Source organism: Plectropomus leopardus, chromosome 13 (genome assembly GCF_008729295.1).
Source record: "Plectropomus leopardus isolate mb chromosome 13, YSFRI_Pleo_2.0, whole genome shotgun sequence".
Lineage (NCBI taxonomy): Eukaryota > Metazoa > Chordata > Actinopteri > Perciformes > Serranidae > Plectropomus > Plectropomus leopardus.
The window spans coordinates 9,766,452-9,780,432 of record NC_056475.1 but is presented as its reverse complement, the minus strand read 5'-3'; the positions used below and the strand labels follow the sequence as shown (position 1 = coordinate 9,780,432).

General features: G+C 40.4%; 1 protein-coding gene across 2 annotated transcripts in view; it reads left to right on the top strand.

Annotated features, from left to right (window-relative positions):
- The window catches only part of ppm1e (protein phosphatase, Mg2+/Mn2+ dependent, 1E), a 49,003-nt gene extending 35,242 nt beyond the window's left edge, over positions 1–13,761 (top strand). For both annotated transcript variants that reach the window (XM_042498595.1, XM_042498594.1), the window contains exons 3-8: positions 2,968–3,089; positions 6,372–6,571; positions 7,449–7,637; positions 10,821–10,964; positions 11,886–11,979; positions 12,441–13,761. In XM_042498595.1, coding sequence (XP_042354529.1) covers positions 2,968–3,089; positions 6,372–6,571; positions 7,449–7,637; positions 10,821–10,964; positions 11,886–11,979; positions 12,441–13,384 — 1,693 coding nt within the window. In that variant the 3' untranslated portion in view covers positions 13,385–13,761. The remainder of the gene's footprint in view (positions 1–2,967; positions 3,090–6,371; positions 6,572–7,448; positions 7,638–10,820; positions 10,965–11,885; positions 11,980–12,440) is intronic.
- The last annotated feature ends 220 nt before the right edge of the window (positions 13,762–13,981 follow it).

The window sequence follows — 13,981 nt, the reverse complement described above, 5'->3', positions numbered from 1 at the left end:
CGCTAAGATGTATCAATAGTGGCGATGCAACTGGACTATTAGTCACTTAACTATAAAGCAATGACACGCAGTTCAAAAGATAGTCCACAGTGCGGCGTATTTAGCCTGATATAATGAACACTCTCACCTTGAAAAGGCTGTAGGAGTTATTACAATCATCTACCGTCCTTACTCGTCCACAGAAACACTACGTTTCTTCACTAAAGCCGCCTTTGCTGCTACTGGATCGTTGAAAATCTCCGGTGCGTCCTCATCGCGCCAGTGCACATGGAGCTTGGCTGGGTAGCGTAGATAGTGCTTAATTCCTCCGTTTCTCAGGGCTTGCATCACGTCTCGGAAGGCACGGCGTTGGCTCATCACTTCGTTGGTGTAGTCCGGGAAAATCAGGACTTTGTTTCCGTTGTACTCCATCGGCTGCGTCCGGCTGAGGCGTAATATCATCTCCTTCACCTGAAAATGGTGAATTCGAGCCATGATGGTGCGCGGCCTGTCACCCGCTGCTGGTTTAGGCTGCAGAGAGCGATGTGCACGATCTACTTTCACTGAGTGTGGAAAGTGTTGCTTGCCCAGCAATTCAGGAATAAGCCTGGAAACAAAATCAGTTGGCCCTCCTTTTTCTGAGCCTTCTTTTATGCCAACAATCTTGATATTGTGTCTGCGAGAACGAGCCTCTAAGTCCAGTACTTTGGTTTGGAGTTGGTTGGCGTACCTGGTTAGATCCTCATACTTTGCTTCCAGCGCTTCTACACGTTCTTCAAGTACGCTGGTCATTTGCTCTTGACTGACCAGGCGGTTTTGCAGGTCAGTTTGCACGGAGAGAACTGACTGGAACTTAGTTTCAAAAGCATCAAAACGTTCGTCGAGCTTCTCCAAGATTGATTCGGACATTCCCTTACACATTTCCTTGCATATTTCGTAGGTTTGGGTTTTGTCATCCGGAGCGTTAGCCGTAGCTTTAACAGGAGGCTCGCTGAGACGGCTATTGCTAGCATTAGTTCCGCTAGCATTAGCATTGCCAATGTATCCGTCGATGGTTTTACCTTTAGCTGGAGCGCTTGACTTCGGCGGCATTATTCAGATTTCCAACGTTCACCAAATGAGACAGGTGCGCAAGCAAAAAATCTCGACTCCTGAGCGGGTTTACTGAGGTGTAAAGCAATTTTATAAAAGCTGCGGTGGAGAGCACAGGCTAAGAGCGTCTACATCCCACGCATGCGCACTCCGGTCCCCCGTAACTGTAACATTTTTAAGATATATATTTGGAAATGGTGGTCTGACTTAAGGGATCTTCCTGAAGTTACGATACACATTGTGATTCTGTCTATTGTGATCAGTTTATTCTATAACTCACTAACTAGTGTCATCGTCAGGTCAAAATTTAAAATGGATCAATTTGACATATGACCAAAATACTGATGAAAAAGTAATTCTTTTCAGCCTCACATAAACAAAAAAACTTTTTTAACTTTTTTTTTAGTTTGTGAGTTTTGGGGAAGTACTTTCTGAGTGTCACTTATTATCTCCCAAATGTTGTCCCTATTTAATTAATTAAAAAGGTCAGAGTTGGGTTTTTTCTCCTAATTTAAACCTGACCTGCTTCCCTGACCTGATCTATGACATTTCAATTGATAGTTTCATGAACAAACTGCGTAACCCAAAAAGGGCTTTTAATTAGAACTCCAAATTACTTTTCTGTGCTTTTGTACCTTGTCAAGAAAAAGATATGACGTACAACTGGCTTCAGATTATCATATTTATTCGGGACAGACATGAATAAATCATTTTTATAGTTATTTCAATCATACTGCATCGAAGCAAGCTCTGGCTTTCCTTGATTAAGTTGCAGTTTAACGTCAGTTCAGGTTTATTACCAACTTAATTTGATTGTAAGGGACAGCATCAAGAAGTTGGGTTGCCATGGTTACCTGCATCTGGAAATGACCCAGTTATCTTTGTGACTCATTTACAGCCAGCCTTCAGTCCTTCAAACGACCCCTCTCTTCCTTTACTTCCTCCTCCTCCCCCTCCTCTTTCCTAACACTCTCGATAACCTTAAGAGGAGACACACCTCCCTCCTCCAGCACAGTTGCACACACAGTTCTGGCCAGATGTAGTGATGTACCGCTGCTCTCAAACAGAACTGTTATATCACTTAAAAAATCTTCAAGGCACAAATTGCTGGCACCAGCTCATTCCAGCTGACAGGATATTTGTGGGTCAAACAGAAGTGTGTGCTAAAGAAATGCAGTTTTAAATGCATTATGCAGTGATCATAAAGCATCTTTGGATTCATTCATTGAAAATGAACTGTATTCTTTAGCCAGGGTTCATGTCACTGTGCATGTTAATCTATTTTTCTTTCAAACTGGTAACTTTTGGTAAAGAAAAAACAGCCTGTTTTCAGCTTTGTGACAAGTTATATTTTTAGATAATTTAATAAGCTTTTAATGTTTAGTTTATCTTGGCATTTTTTAGGTTAAATTTTCCACTTACACATAATTTTTAATACATCTGTTGATATTCCTTTTAGCCATGCTAGCATTGAGCAGCTACTATGTGACGGACTGCCATGGATTTTACAGGGTTCCCAGACATATTCATGGACCAAATTTCAAATGGAGATTCTGTTTATTAATTATCTAAATCATACATTTGACTTTTTTTTTTGCTGTAATTTCTTATTACCACAGACATACATGCTAATGACATCTGTGCCAGCATCTGTGATGAGCTAGAGTCAGATGAATTTTTTCGCCATGTTAATGCTTCAGTCTGTTCTGTCTGTAAAAAATAATCATTCTCCTGTTCAGGCTTTAGGAATATGTATGCTGTTTTTTCCATCTGACACAGTTATATTTAGTCAAATAAACCGGCTAAACGATAGAAGACATTGTTGATCTCCGCAGAGGATTATCATAATTTTCATTTCTGATCCATTCATAACCCTGTCGTCTCTCCCCACCACAGTAACTGTCCCTGCTCCCTGGCCGCAGCCCTCGCCAGAGCCACAGCAGACAGCCTCCTGCAGACCGACCTCTCCATCCACCACCTCAACAAGACTGTAGAAGATGGAGCTGACCCATTACCACGTGAGTCCCCCAGGGGAGCCCACGAGACTGCTCTCTCTCACACACGTACAGAGGCACAGACAAATTAGGTCTCCCACACACATACACAGCAGGCATCTAACCACCAGGGCTTTGTCCCAGTTCTCCCCCGCAAAGCTGCATTAAGTGGTATTTGACCACTAGAGGGCAGAAAGTAGACTCCATATCAAACTCTCAGGCCAACAGATTTTCATTAAAATGATCAACAGGTTTTGTCTCATAATTTTCTTATTGTAGAAATAGTTTGAATATTATTATAAATGCATCAAGTTTAGACAGAAGGCTTGGATGATGTTGAACTTGAAACTTGACACAGCACGCAAATATATACAAATTATATTCAGCACTCTGTTTGAGCTGCACTAATCAGCATGTTTGTATCAACAATTGATCAAATGATTATGTGTTTACTGAAAGAGATAACAAATATACTATTTATTTATTCCTGTGTATGTAACGTTCACCCAAAACTACAGCGGCCAGCTGTTTTAGAAAATTACAGAGCCTTTAAAAGTAAATTAAAAATTACACTATGTATCTGTGACCTGTTTTTAAAGATGTATTTCTTCAGTGGGAATGGGCTTGCAGTGTCACAGACAGGATGGGGAGATACTGAGAGAGAAATGTTGGACTTTTCATGGGATTTATAAAAAACAATAACAAACAGCCTTATCCTTTAAGACAGGTCAAATGCAGGGCTTAATAAATCATTATAGTGCTAACATTACTTAGTTCTCATTTTACTTAAACACAAAAAATAAAAAAACAGGGTTCAGGCTGAAACATACCTCAGTTTCTCTCTAACTTTGACTTGTACACATCATCATAAATTGAAAGCGTAAAGAAAAACGCAGATTTTGTGGAGAGATTTTTTTTGTCTTTTCAATAAAAACAAGTTCCCTCCAGTTTAACGCACTTTACTCACTAAACATTTTGATCATCTTGCATTAATCAGGTTGACAACAGCCCAAAACATATGGCAATTACACACTGGAGAGGACTTGTGCAACATGTTTTAATTTTGATGGACTCAAACTGCTCTGCACCTCGCTCTGAGTGTGAGTGTGTGTGTGTGTGTGTGTGTGTGTTTTTTGTGCGTGTGTGTGTGTGCTTTTTCAAAGAACTTCTTGTGTTGTATAACAGACGATCACAGCCTGTTTGATGTTGCTCCGCTGCACTCTACTGTTCACTCAACATTTTTTTCCTTCAGCTGTTTGCAAGGTGTTATGGGTAGCCCTTGATGCCAGACGCAGTGCTGAAACATCTTCATTATGCAGAGGAAAGGGGGGAAGGAGCTGAACAGTCAGTTCACACAGTGAAGTTTAATATTAGGGCGCTGTTTGATGTCCATGTACTTTTAGAGGGTGGAGGGGTGAGGGTGAGGAAATGGGACACAGCGTAGGCTGGTCTGTCTCTGTCTCACTGGTACCATATTTGGGAGAGCAGCGTGAGAGAGAGGACAATGGCAAAGGCAGGATAGACTATTATACCTGCAGCTAACATTAGTAGGTCAAGCCCATGTACATGCACAGCCTGTGTCTTTGTTATTACAGAGAGATGAAGCCCTGATGCCACTCCTGGGCTTGCCTGTGTTCCACTAACTTCTCAATGACAGTGAATTTCGTCGGCATTTCTGAAAAAGTAAAACAGGTCACCAGGGATGGGGACTTATCACAATTAAATTTCTGACACAGAACGAAACTCAAATTAAACTTTTTAGTTCAGTTACCACCTAAAATCCTTCTACATGATGTCATCTGAATGTCAAGCTGCTAAAATCCAGATGAGAGATAGCTGATAAAAATGATGACATATCTTTCTAGGTCTATGCTCAAACTGCAAGAAAATCAGATTTTTTTCTTGAAATTAGATCTTTAAGACTAACTGCCTGCACTATCATTTGCAAGTGATCAGATCAGATTTGTATGACATCACCAACCTTTCTGCATCGGTTTTGTGGTAATGACCTAGTTGTAGTTAACTATGCAGCCACACAGCTTTCCAACAAAAAGCACGGAAAACAGAGGTCAACTCTTTTCATCCTTCATACAGTCACACGGTCAAGTTGTGGCGCAGAACTTCTCCATCCCACAATTTATTTCAGCATCTGTCCCAGGACTATTATTCTCCACGCTGACCTCTATAGCACTCTGCTCACAGCAGCCAAGGATGTATTATTAGATAGCAGACCTTAAGATGGCGCCTACTCAGTCCAATGGAACTGCTTGTGTGGTGCGTACAGATCAGAGACTTAACATTGTGATGACATCACAGATTCTTAAATCGCTTTTCTTGACCCAAGGAAAGTTTTATTAAAATAAAACCTCCATGGCTCAAAAATTAAAAAAAAAAAAGATTCATAATTGACCTTATTTGCAGTATGAGGTGTCCTATTAGCAGTTTTACAGATGTCTCTTTTGCAGTGTTGGTCTATGGGGAAAATACTTTTTCAGCCGCAGGGGATGTTTTTGCTGCAAGATCACGGGTGGCCACAGGGAACACTGAGAGCAGGGCTGAGCTACATTCCTTGTTGGATTTTTTATTTTTGCTGTCTGGACTTTATGATTCCTTAAATTATTACCCAGTGCTCACAGCAATTACGCTTTCCCAGCAGCAATGACTAAATAGTTAACTTTTTTGACTGAATAGCTGATTTTTTTGCTGCCTTAATTTATTGGTGATGTTAGGGTAGATCTGCAGGCACTACTAAAAAAAGTACTGCATGTTTTTGTGTGGAAAAAATATGACATTCTAGTAAAAAGACATTAGAGTTCAACTTAAATCAAAAACATGACAGTAAATGAAAGTCACCTAAGTAATAAAGATAGTAATACAAAATTTATCATTAAGTAGTAGGTTTATCAAGGATTCTAACAATGATTATAGTAGTATTGTTGATTAGACTCTTTCTTAAGTGACATTTCATAGACCAACAATTAATTAAGAAAATAACTTTCTGATTAATTTATGATGTTAATAATCGTTATTTGCAGCCCTAAATCAAAATTGAAAAAGTTGACAGTGAAATTAAACAATTATTATCAATTATTGTTTCACCAGCAAACTGTTAGTTGCACTGTTTCCAGTGAGGCTTCAGAGATAAGCAGAGGTGACAGTTTAACACAGACATGGTATATTATCATTTCTATAGTGGAGAAACTCAAAGTTGCTGGAACACTGTGTTACAAAGTGTTAAGACTTAGTAATAAAGAATCTCTTTGACTGATCTCTGACTTTGTGTGTGTGTGTGTTTGTGTGCTTTAGAGATGGAGTCTGTAAAGTTAGCCCGCCTGGTGTTTAACACACTGTTTGAGATGTGCTGCCTCTGGCTGAAGGAGCTGCCTTTCCGCCGCCGTCCACAGCCATACTATGAAACCTCCATCCACGCCATCAAGAACATGAGGCGCAAGATGGAGGACAAGCACGTCATCATCCCTGACTTCAACACACTCTTCAACGTTCAGGTGCATACAACTTACCCACACAATGCCAAAGGTCCTCGTTATAGCACCACTGAACTATGAAGCTGTTTCCAAGATTGGTAGCTGCGTTTATGATTTCTGATAGTATAGTGTTTTACTAATAGTAAAAATAGCAACTAGAACTAAAACAAAAAGTTTTTGCTGCTTAGTAATGTGCATGTTACTGCAGTAATATACGATGACTGAATATGACAATGATGAAGGAAAAAAACAGATCAACACAATGATGAACATCTGATTACTGAATACAATAAAGGTAGATAAAGCTTGTTGATTACAGATCATTATGAATGTCATAAGACCTTCCACTGCCAACAATTCATAATACATCGCAAATTTACTTAGTCAGTCTAAGGTGATCTAAACAATATCAAGCAGGTTTGCTTAGCTTAGTTATGTGAAAGGCTTCTCATATGTAAATATAAAATTAATTTAGAAAAATTGAAAAAAAATGACCACTTCTCTTCACCCCATCACTTGCTGCCACAAATTTTCTCACTTACAAAGAAATTGTACAAACTGGCACCAAATTCACTACGAACTGCCGGTATAAACAAATCTGACAACAGGTTTTGATATTTCACTTTAGTGCAAATGTTCAGAATTTCAAATGAAATTTAAATAGTATTCATATTACAGTAAAGTAGTGTTGTAGCATAACCACCATAAACCTACACTTTTTAATTAAAAAGAACATTCTAGTTTATTATATTCTTGCAAGTAGCTTTGCATGTCACCATATGAATATCTATTTTTGAGTGTTCTTTGAATCATGACATTAACCGCCTGCAGACCTGTGGTGTTACATGTGTGCATTTGACTACAACTTTGCTGAAGGTTTTTATGTATCGTCTGACAGGATCAGGAGGAACAGGCTTACTTTGCTGTGTTTGACGGTCATGGCGGTGTAGATGCTGCCATTTTTGCTGCCAACCACCTCCACGTCAACTTAGTCCATCAGGAATCGTTTGGCCAGGACCCGATCGAGGCGCTCTGCAGAGCCTTCAAACTTACAGATGAGCAATTTGTGAAGAAGGCCTCACGAGAGGTAACCTCACCTGCAAAAAAACGAGAAACAGACTCAGAATTATAAACACTGAACCACACAGAGTAATAAGCAGAGTAAACCTGTGGGTTTTGCAAAGTTATCACCTGTTAGTCAACTGAAATATATTTGTGTACTAATATATTCTAATACTACTACTATATTACTGCTACAATTGCTACAGCCCCCCAACTACCATGACTAATGCTACTACTGCTGCTAGCCCTAATTACTGCTGCTAATTACTTCTTCTACTTTGATACCTGTTACTACTACTACGGCCACTTCTACTTCTATTTTTGCTACTACTATTATTACTGCTATTACTACTACTGCCACCATTACTACTACTACTGGTGGCCCCACTCGTACAGCAAACACTGCAAACTCTACTACAACTTCAGCACATTTCACTGATTTCACTACTGCTGATCTTCCTATTTGTTTTTCTTGGTAAAACGTATTTACACATTTACAGCCTACAGTCTCACATCGATGTATATTCATATTTGTGTGCAGCAAGAAAATTGTGTGGCAACAGCTACTCTGGATAGATGCAAAACGATAAAGTTACGCAATGTACATCGAAATAATATGCTATTTAACATTTAACATCCTCCGACCTGACCAAAAAACTCTAAGTAAACTCTAAGTAACCTAACAAAAATACTCTTTTTAAAGAAAAAATATTGATATGTTGATATTTTCTTGTTGCTTTGCTTCCCTCTGACAGTAAACTGAATATATTTGGGTTGTAAAAAAAACAAGCAATCGATTCATTGAGAAAAAATTTGACAGATGACAATGAAAATAATCCTTAGGTGCAACCCTAAACATTAGCTGTCACAATACTGTTGAGATGAAGAGCTGTTATCCAAAAATAAATCAGATATCAAGCTACAATTTCATATTTATTCTGAAGAAAGGGCTATTTATTTATTTTCATGAATTCAAAGGGAGAATGCACTCATTGGAGGCACACTGGCTCGAGCTCCTTGAATAGAGTGTAAAATGATCCATTAGCTAACTCTTTTGAGTTCTTCACCCACAGACATTTAGCCTTTTTAGATCGTGTTTTTCCTCCCACATTCAATACTCACTAATACATCACTAACTCTCTTCCTAGTCTCCAAAACAGCCATGATGAAATAAAGTGGCCAACCAGTTCCAGTGTTAAAAGCTATACAACACGTCTATAGTGATACTGAATAGAATATACTTTGTTTTGAACATTTAAAAAACTTACTTTGTGCTGCAATTCTTGTATAAAAGGCGCAATATAAATAACGTGCGTTATTATTAATTCACAGTCAATCTCATAAACCAACTCTACAACCAAACTAAACCACTCAGTTCATGCTCTTCATATAAACATGTTTTGATATTATCCAGCAACAAATATAAGGTACAAAGTACATGTAGCTACAATGACACTTTCCTCTTGATAAAATCTACCCAGAAAACAACACACAGATGAAACATTTACATATGCCCACTTAGCTAATTTTAGTGAAATTGTACTATTAAATTGTATGGAAATTACGTGTCATGCAATTTGCAATCTGCAACTAGCTTAACCGTGTTAAACTATCTTAATCATGTTAAGCTAGCCCAACAAGCTAGCCGTTAGTAACGTTAGCTAAAGTTAGCCATTTAGTCCAGAGACGTCCACTCGACCTTAAATTTGGTTTAGTTTAGAGTTTTAGTCTAAAACAATATCTCGCGGCTGGTGGGCACCAATGTGTTTCATTTCGAGTAAAGTAGACTTACAAATTAATGCTGTAGGAGATAATCCGCTTCGTTCACAGTGACACCGCAGTTTATTTCTTCCTTTCACAAAAAGACGTACTAACGTCTGTCAACGTCGAGCTGATGACGACACCAGTACGTGACAGCCAACAGCCAATCAGATCGCAGCAGAACAACTGAGCAGTCAGCTGCACGTAAAGTCAAATTCACGCTGTTTGTTTTTATTTTATTACCGATGGATTTGGCAGTGTGGGAAGAAGTTGTAAAACTTAATAGCCAGGGCTATTATTTGCCCCCAATCACTTAACTAAACAGACAGATAAATGGGACAGGCCTTGATATGAGACAGGCTGTTAATTCATTTTGCACAAAACTTGCTCTGCAAAGATGGAAATAAAATCAAATTATTAATTTAGCCTTTTGAGACCAAGGGAAATTGGCTTTATTTTATTTGTGTCTTCCTGGTTCCCTCTTCAATTTGCTTTTTCCATTGGATTTTTGGATTATGGCAGAAAATAAATTCTATGGCCAAGAAACATTTATAATACTTACACATTATGTTGAAGACAATAAGCAAGATAATCTGCAAAAATGAACACTACTTTCAGGAGCTTAAATGCAATCACAAGTAGTAAAAACATAATGTCAGGCCATAAACAAACTACTATACAGTCGCTTTTAAGCTTTAAAAAACCCATTCAAAAGACCCATCGTCTTTGAAACGAGGGAACCAGAGGTGCTAACGTGCTAACTGATTTATGGGTTTTAGGACTCATTTCTCTGGTTCTCTATGCATCATATTATTTAAGATTATAATATGTTTGTAGCATGGCTGTCCTGTGAGAACCACATATCTCTAAAAGTAATTTTATCATTCAAAATTAACATGTGGAGAAATGAATTTTATTACTGGTCAGGAGGTCTATCAAAGGCCGCAGTCTGAAAAGTAATTACCTGTCAGAATAGTAGAATAAGGTGGAGTAACAAGTACATTATTTACTTGAGATTTGGCAGAGTAGATGTACAAGTTGTAGTTGACTGAATGTACTTAGTTTCATTCCACTACTGATTAAAATACTGATCTTAAATAGTTCAACAACGATAAATAAAAGCAGCAACTTAGGATGTTTTTCATACAAATCCAGAATTATATTAATTTCTAAATCACTAAGTATCACCAAAACCCACACCTCTCCCCCACCAATCCCTCACATCTGTGTGTTTATTTTCCACATCAACACTTTCTGTTTATGTTTTTTTCCATTTTTCAAATTGGCTCAACTACTCCACATTCTTTCCAAAAAGTCATGACAGTTTTTCTGCTCGTAGTCTGATGATCCTGATCTGGTATGAAATTATTTAGCTGCTGCTCAGTTTGTGATCTGACTACTGTGACGTGTGTGTGTGTGTGTGTGTGTGTGTGTGTGTGTGTGGCAGCACCTGCGCTGTGGCACAACGGGCGTGGTGACGTTCCTGCGGGGTCGGACATTGTATGTGGCCTGGTTGGGAGACTCCCAGGTCATTCTGGTCAGGAAAGGGCAGGTTGTGGAGCTGATGAAACCACATAAACCAGACAGAGAGGTAACACACCTTTACACATGGACACACACATCCTCACACACCATAAGTTTAAAAATCTATCACTTACAATAAGATTATTGTCCAAAATTACATCAAATTTCATACCTATGTTATGTAGGTAAAGAACAGAAACATCAGACAAGTTTTGTCTCTTTTAAGGTAGCAGGAGGGAAAATTACCATCCTTAACATTTGTGAGGGTGGGTGGGGGGGCATAAGTCGAGTATCTCTGTTCTACATGATGATTTTTACCTTTACCAACTATCATGTTTTTTTCCCAAAATGATGGACAGATTTTTTTGGCATTCCTTTATCTCAAATGTCTTGAAAAATAGTGCATATAGCTGCTGTAAACAGGAGGAAAAATTGCCCTCAGACCAGGGTTGGAAATGAACTTTTTTGTCCCCCTGCCACTTTGGCCGGTGGACTCCAAAACCTACCAGCCACTCAATAGACAACAATTGTTTTTTTGGCTGATGAGTGAAGCAAATCTAGCAGCCACTTGCATATTTTACCAGCATTTGGCTGTTGGCTGGTGATCATTTCCAACCCTGCCTCAGAGTTTAGTGGGTTTGTGCCAAGCACCCAAATGTTTACAGCATCTACAGCTGCGCCCCTGAATTTAAATCATGTAATTCTTTCTTTTTCTTCTTCTTTTTGTGCAAAAACAATTTCAAATCTAAGTTACATAATACATTTGGTGTCTAAAATATATTGTTCTCACCTCTGTTAAAATAAACATTACTGAAGCGAAGAATAACATCAATATAACAGCTTTTTCCAGGCTTTCCAACTGTAGTGTTTTTACAAAATTTGCACAAAAGTTTGTATTGCATTTTACATTGTGATTTAAAATAAAATATTTGCTAATTTGTGTCAGTAATCACCACTAAAACTGACTGTGCTTCATGTGTGTCTGCAGGATGAGAAGCAGAGGATTGAGGCTCTGGGAGGCTGTGTGATCTGGTTTGGCACATGGAGGGTTAACGGCAGCCTGTCTGTATCCAGAGCAATAGGTACCATTAATACTCAGAATAACCACATGTACCTGTTGTACATATTCATACATTGGACTCTGAAATTTTTTTCATGCCTGTTTTTACTCATTTTTGCTTAAACTTAAACATTGTCAGCTGAAACAAGAGAATCTTTGCCTGATATCAGACAGAACTGTCAACACATTAGTCTCCGTTTCCATCTTTAGTCGGATATTGCGACCACTCTAACCAGTTTCATCGGGGAGCGGTATTCACTTTTCTCTAAACAATCACTAGAGACCAACGCATCCTTCTGAATCTACTGTTATTAAAAGTCCACAATAGGGATGGTAACAATTAATCCATGAGCGGTTAATCGCTTAAGAATTTAATCAAACATGAAATTCAACTGATGAATCGTTAGGCTGTGTAATGCTGTCAAAGTATGAGCAGTGGTATGAGTCAATAATAACAGAATAACCTGTTACCTGTGTTGCCAGGTGACTCAGAGCACAAGCCGTACATCTGTGGTGATGCGGACCATGGTATCTTCCCACTGGATGGTTCAGAAGACTACTTGATCCTGGCCTGTGATGGCTTCTGGGACACAGTGAGTCCAGACGAGGCGGTGCGGGTGGTGAGCGACCACCTCCAGGAGAATGCAGGAGACACCACCATGGTAGCCCACAAGCTGGTGGCCTCGGCCCGTGACGCAGGCTCTAGTGATAATATCACTGTCATAGTGGTCTTCTTGCGGGACCCACGCTGCCCACCACCCAGCGGCACAGAGGACGAGGAGGAGGGTGTGGTGGAAGGAGAGGTAGAGGAGGAGGAGGAAGAGGTAGCGGATGTGGAGGAGGAGGAACAGGAAGAGGAGGAGGAGGAGGAAGACGAGGCAGTCAGGGTAGAACGCGATGGGGGTGAGGGAGGCAGCACTGCGGACATTGGGGGGAAGGGTCGCGGAGGCTGGCCCCTGCAGCAGTGCTCGGCCCCTGCTGATCTCAGCTATGAAGACCGAACGGACTCGTTGACGGACAGAACTAGCCTCAGCCTGCTGGGGCCGTCGTTGGAGGGCCGCATCTCCCTGACCGGGGGCTTACGGCAGCCCTGCTCCAACTTCAGCCCCGACCTCTTCACAGCCTCCCACATCTATCGAGAAGAACGCCCACTGAGGCGCAGGTCCTGTATTCCCTTTCAGGAGGCCAGCATCTCTAGCTTCACGGACCCACTGTGGCCCCAGACAGCCATGCTGTTAGGCCAGGCAGTGAGGCAAAGCCGCAGGCTCGGTTATGGTAGTCGCCGGTGGAGCCGTAGGAGGCCAGGCGCATCCAAGGAGCTGCTAGGCCTGTTACCATCTGGCCACTTGCTGCCGCACATGCGGCGCCACTCCGACCGGAGGCCCGGAGTGGCAGTGCCTCACCTGCCCCACAATTCCACCTTCTGAAGAGGTGACCCAAACCAAACCATCTCCTTCATTTATTCAGTCCTGCCCCTCAGTCCACCCACCCACCTCTGCCTTCAACATGTCTTTCTTTGATAGTAGGTAGTTGTGGCTCCTGCAGTCTCTACATGATTATTGAATCTCTGTCGGAGGAGTGGTGCTCTCTGTCCTAAACCGAGATGTTTCCAAATGTAAGCCGGCCCACTAAACACAAGCCCTGCTCCTTAATGCTGTAGGTAAAGCGCAAAACTGCATCCACTCCATTCATTAAGTCAACATGAAGCCAGAGATGTAGGTTGATTAGATGTGTTCAGACTAAATGTAGGCTGCATCCTTGTATAAAAATATCAGACAGGACAACAGACAGAGTTTACTGTATGCAGTGCAAAAAAATAGGAAAAACTGGAGTTTCGGCGATATTTTAAATAAATTGCCTGGTCTGTGTGTCGTTAGCTGGCTGGAAAGGAAGTCTTTATTGGACTTCAAAGCTCTAGTGCTAGCTAGTGCTAGGAAAAGCAAAAGTTCACTTGCATTCAGTCTGAGCACAGGTTTAATTCAAATGCTTGGTTGCTCAACACTCTCGTCAGCATCTTCAGACAG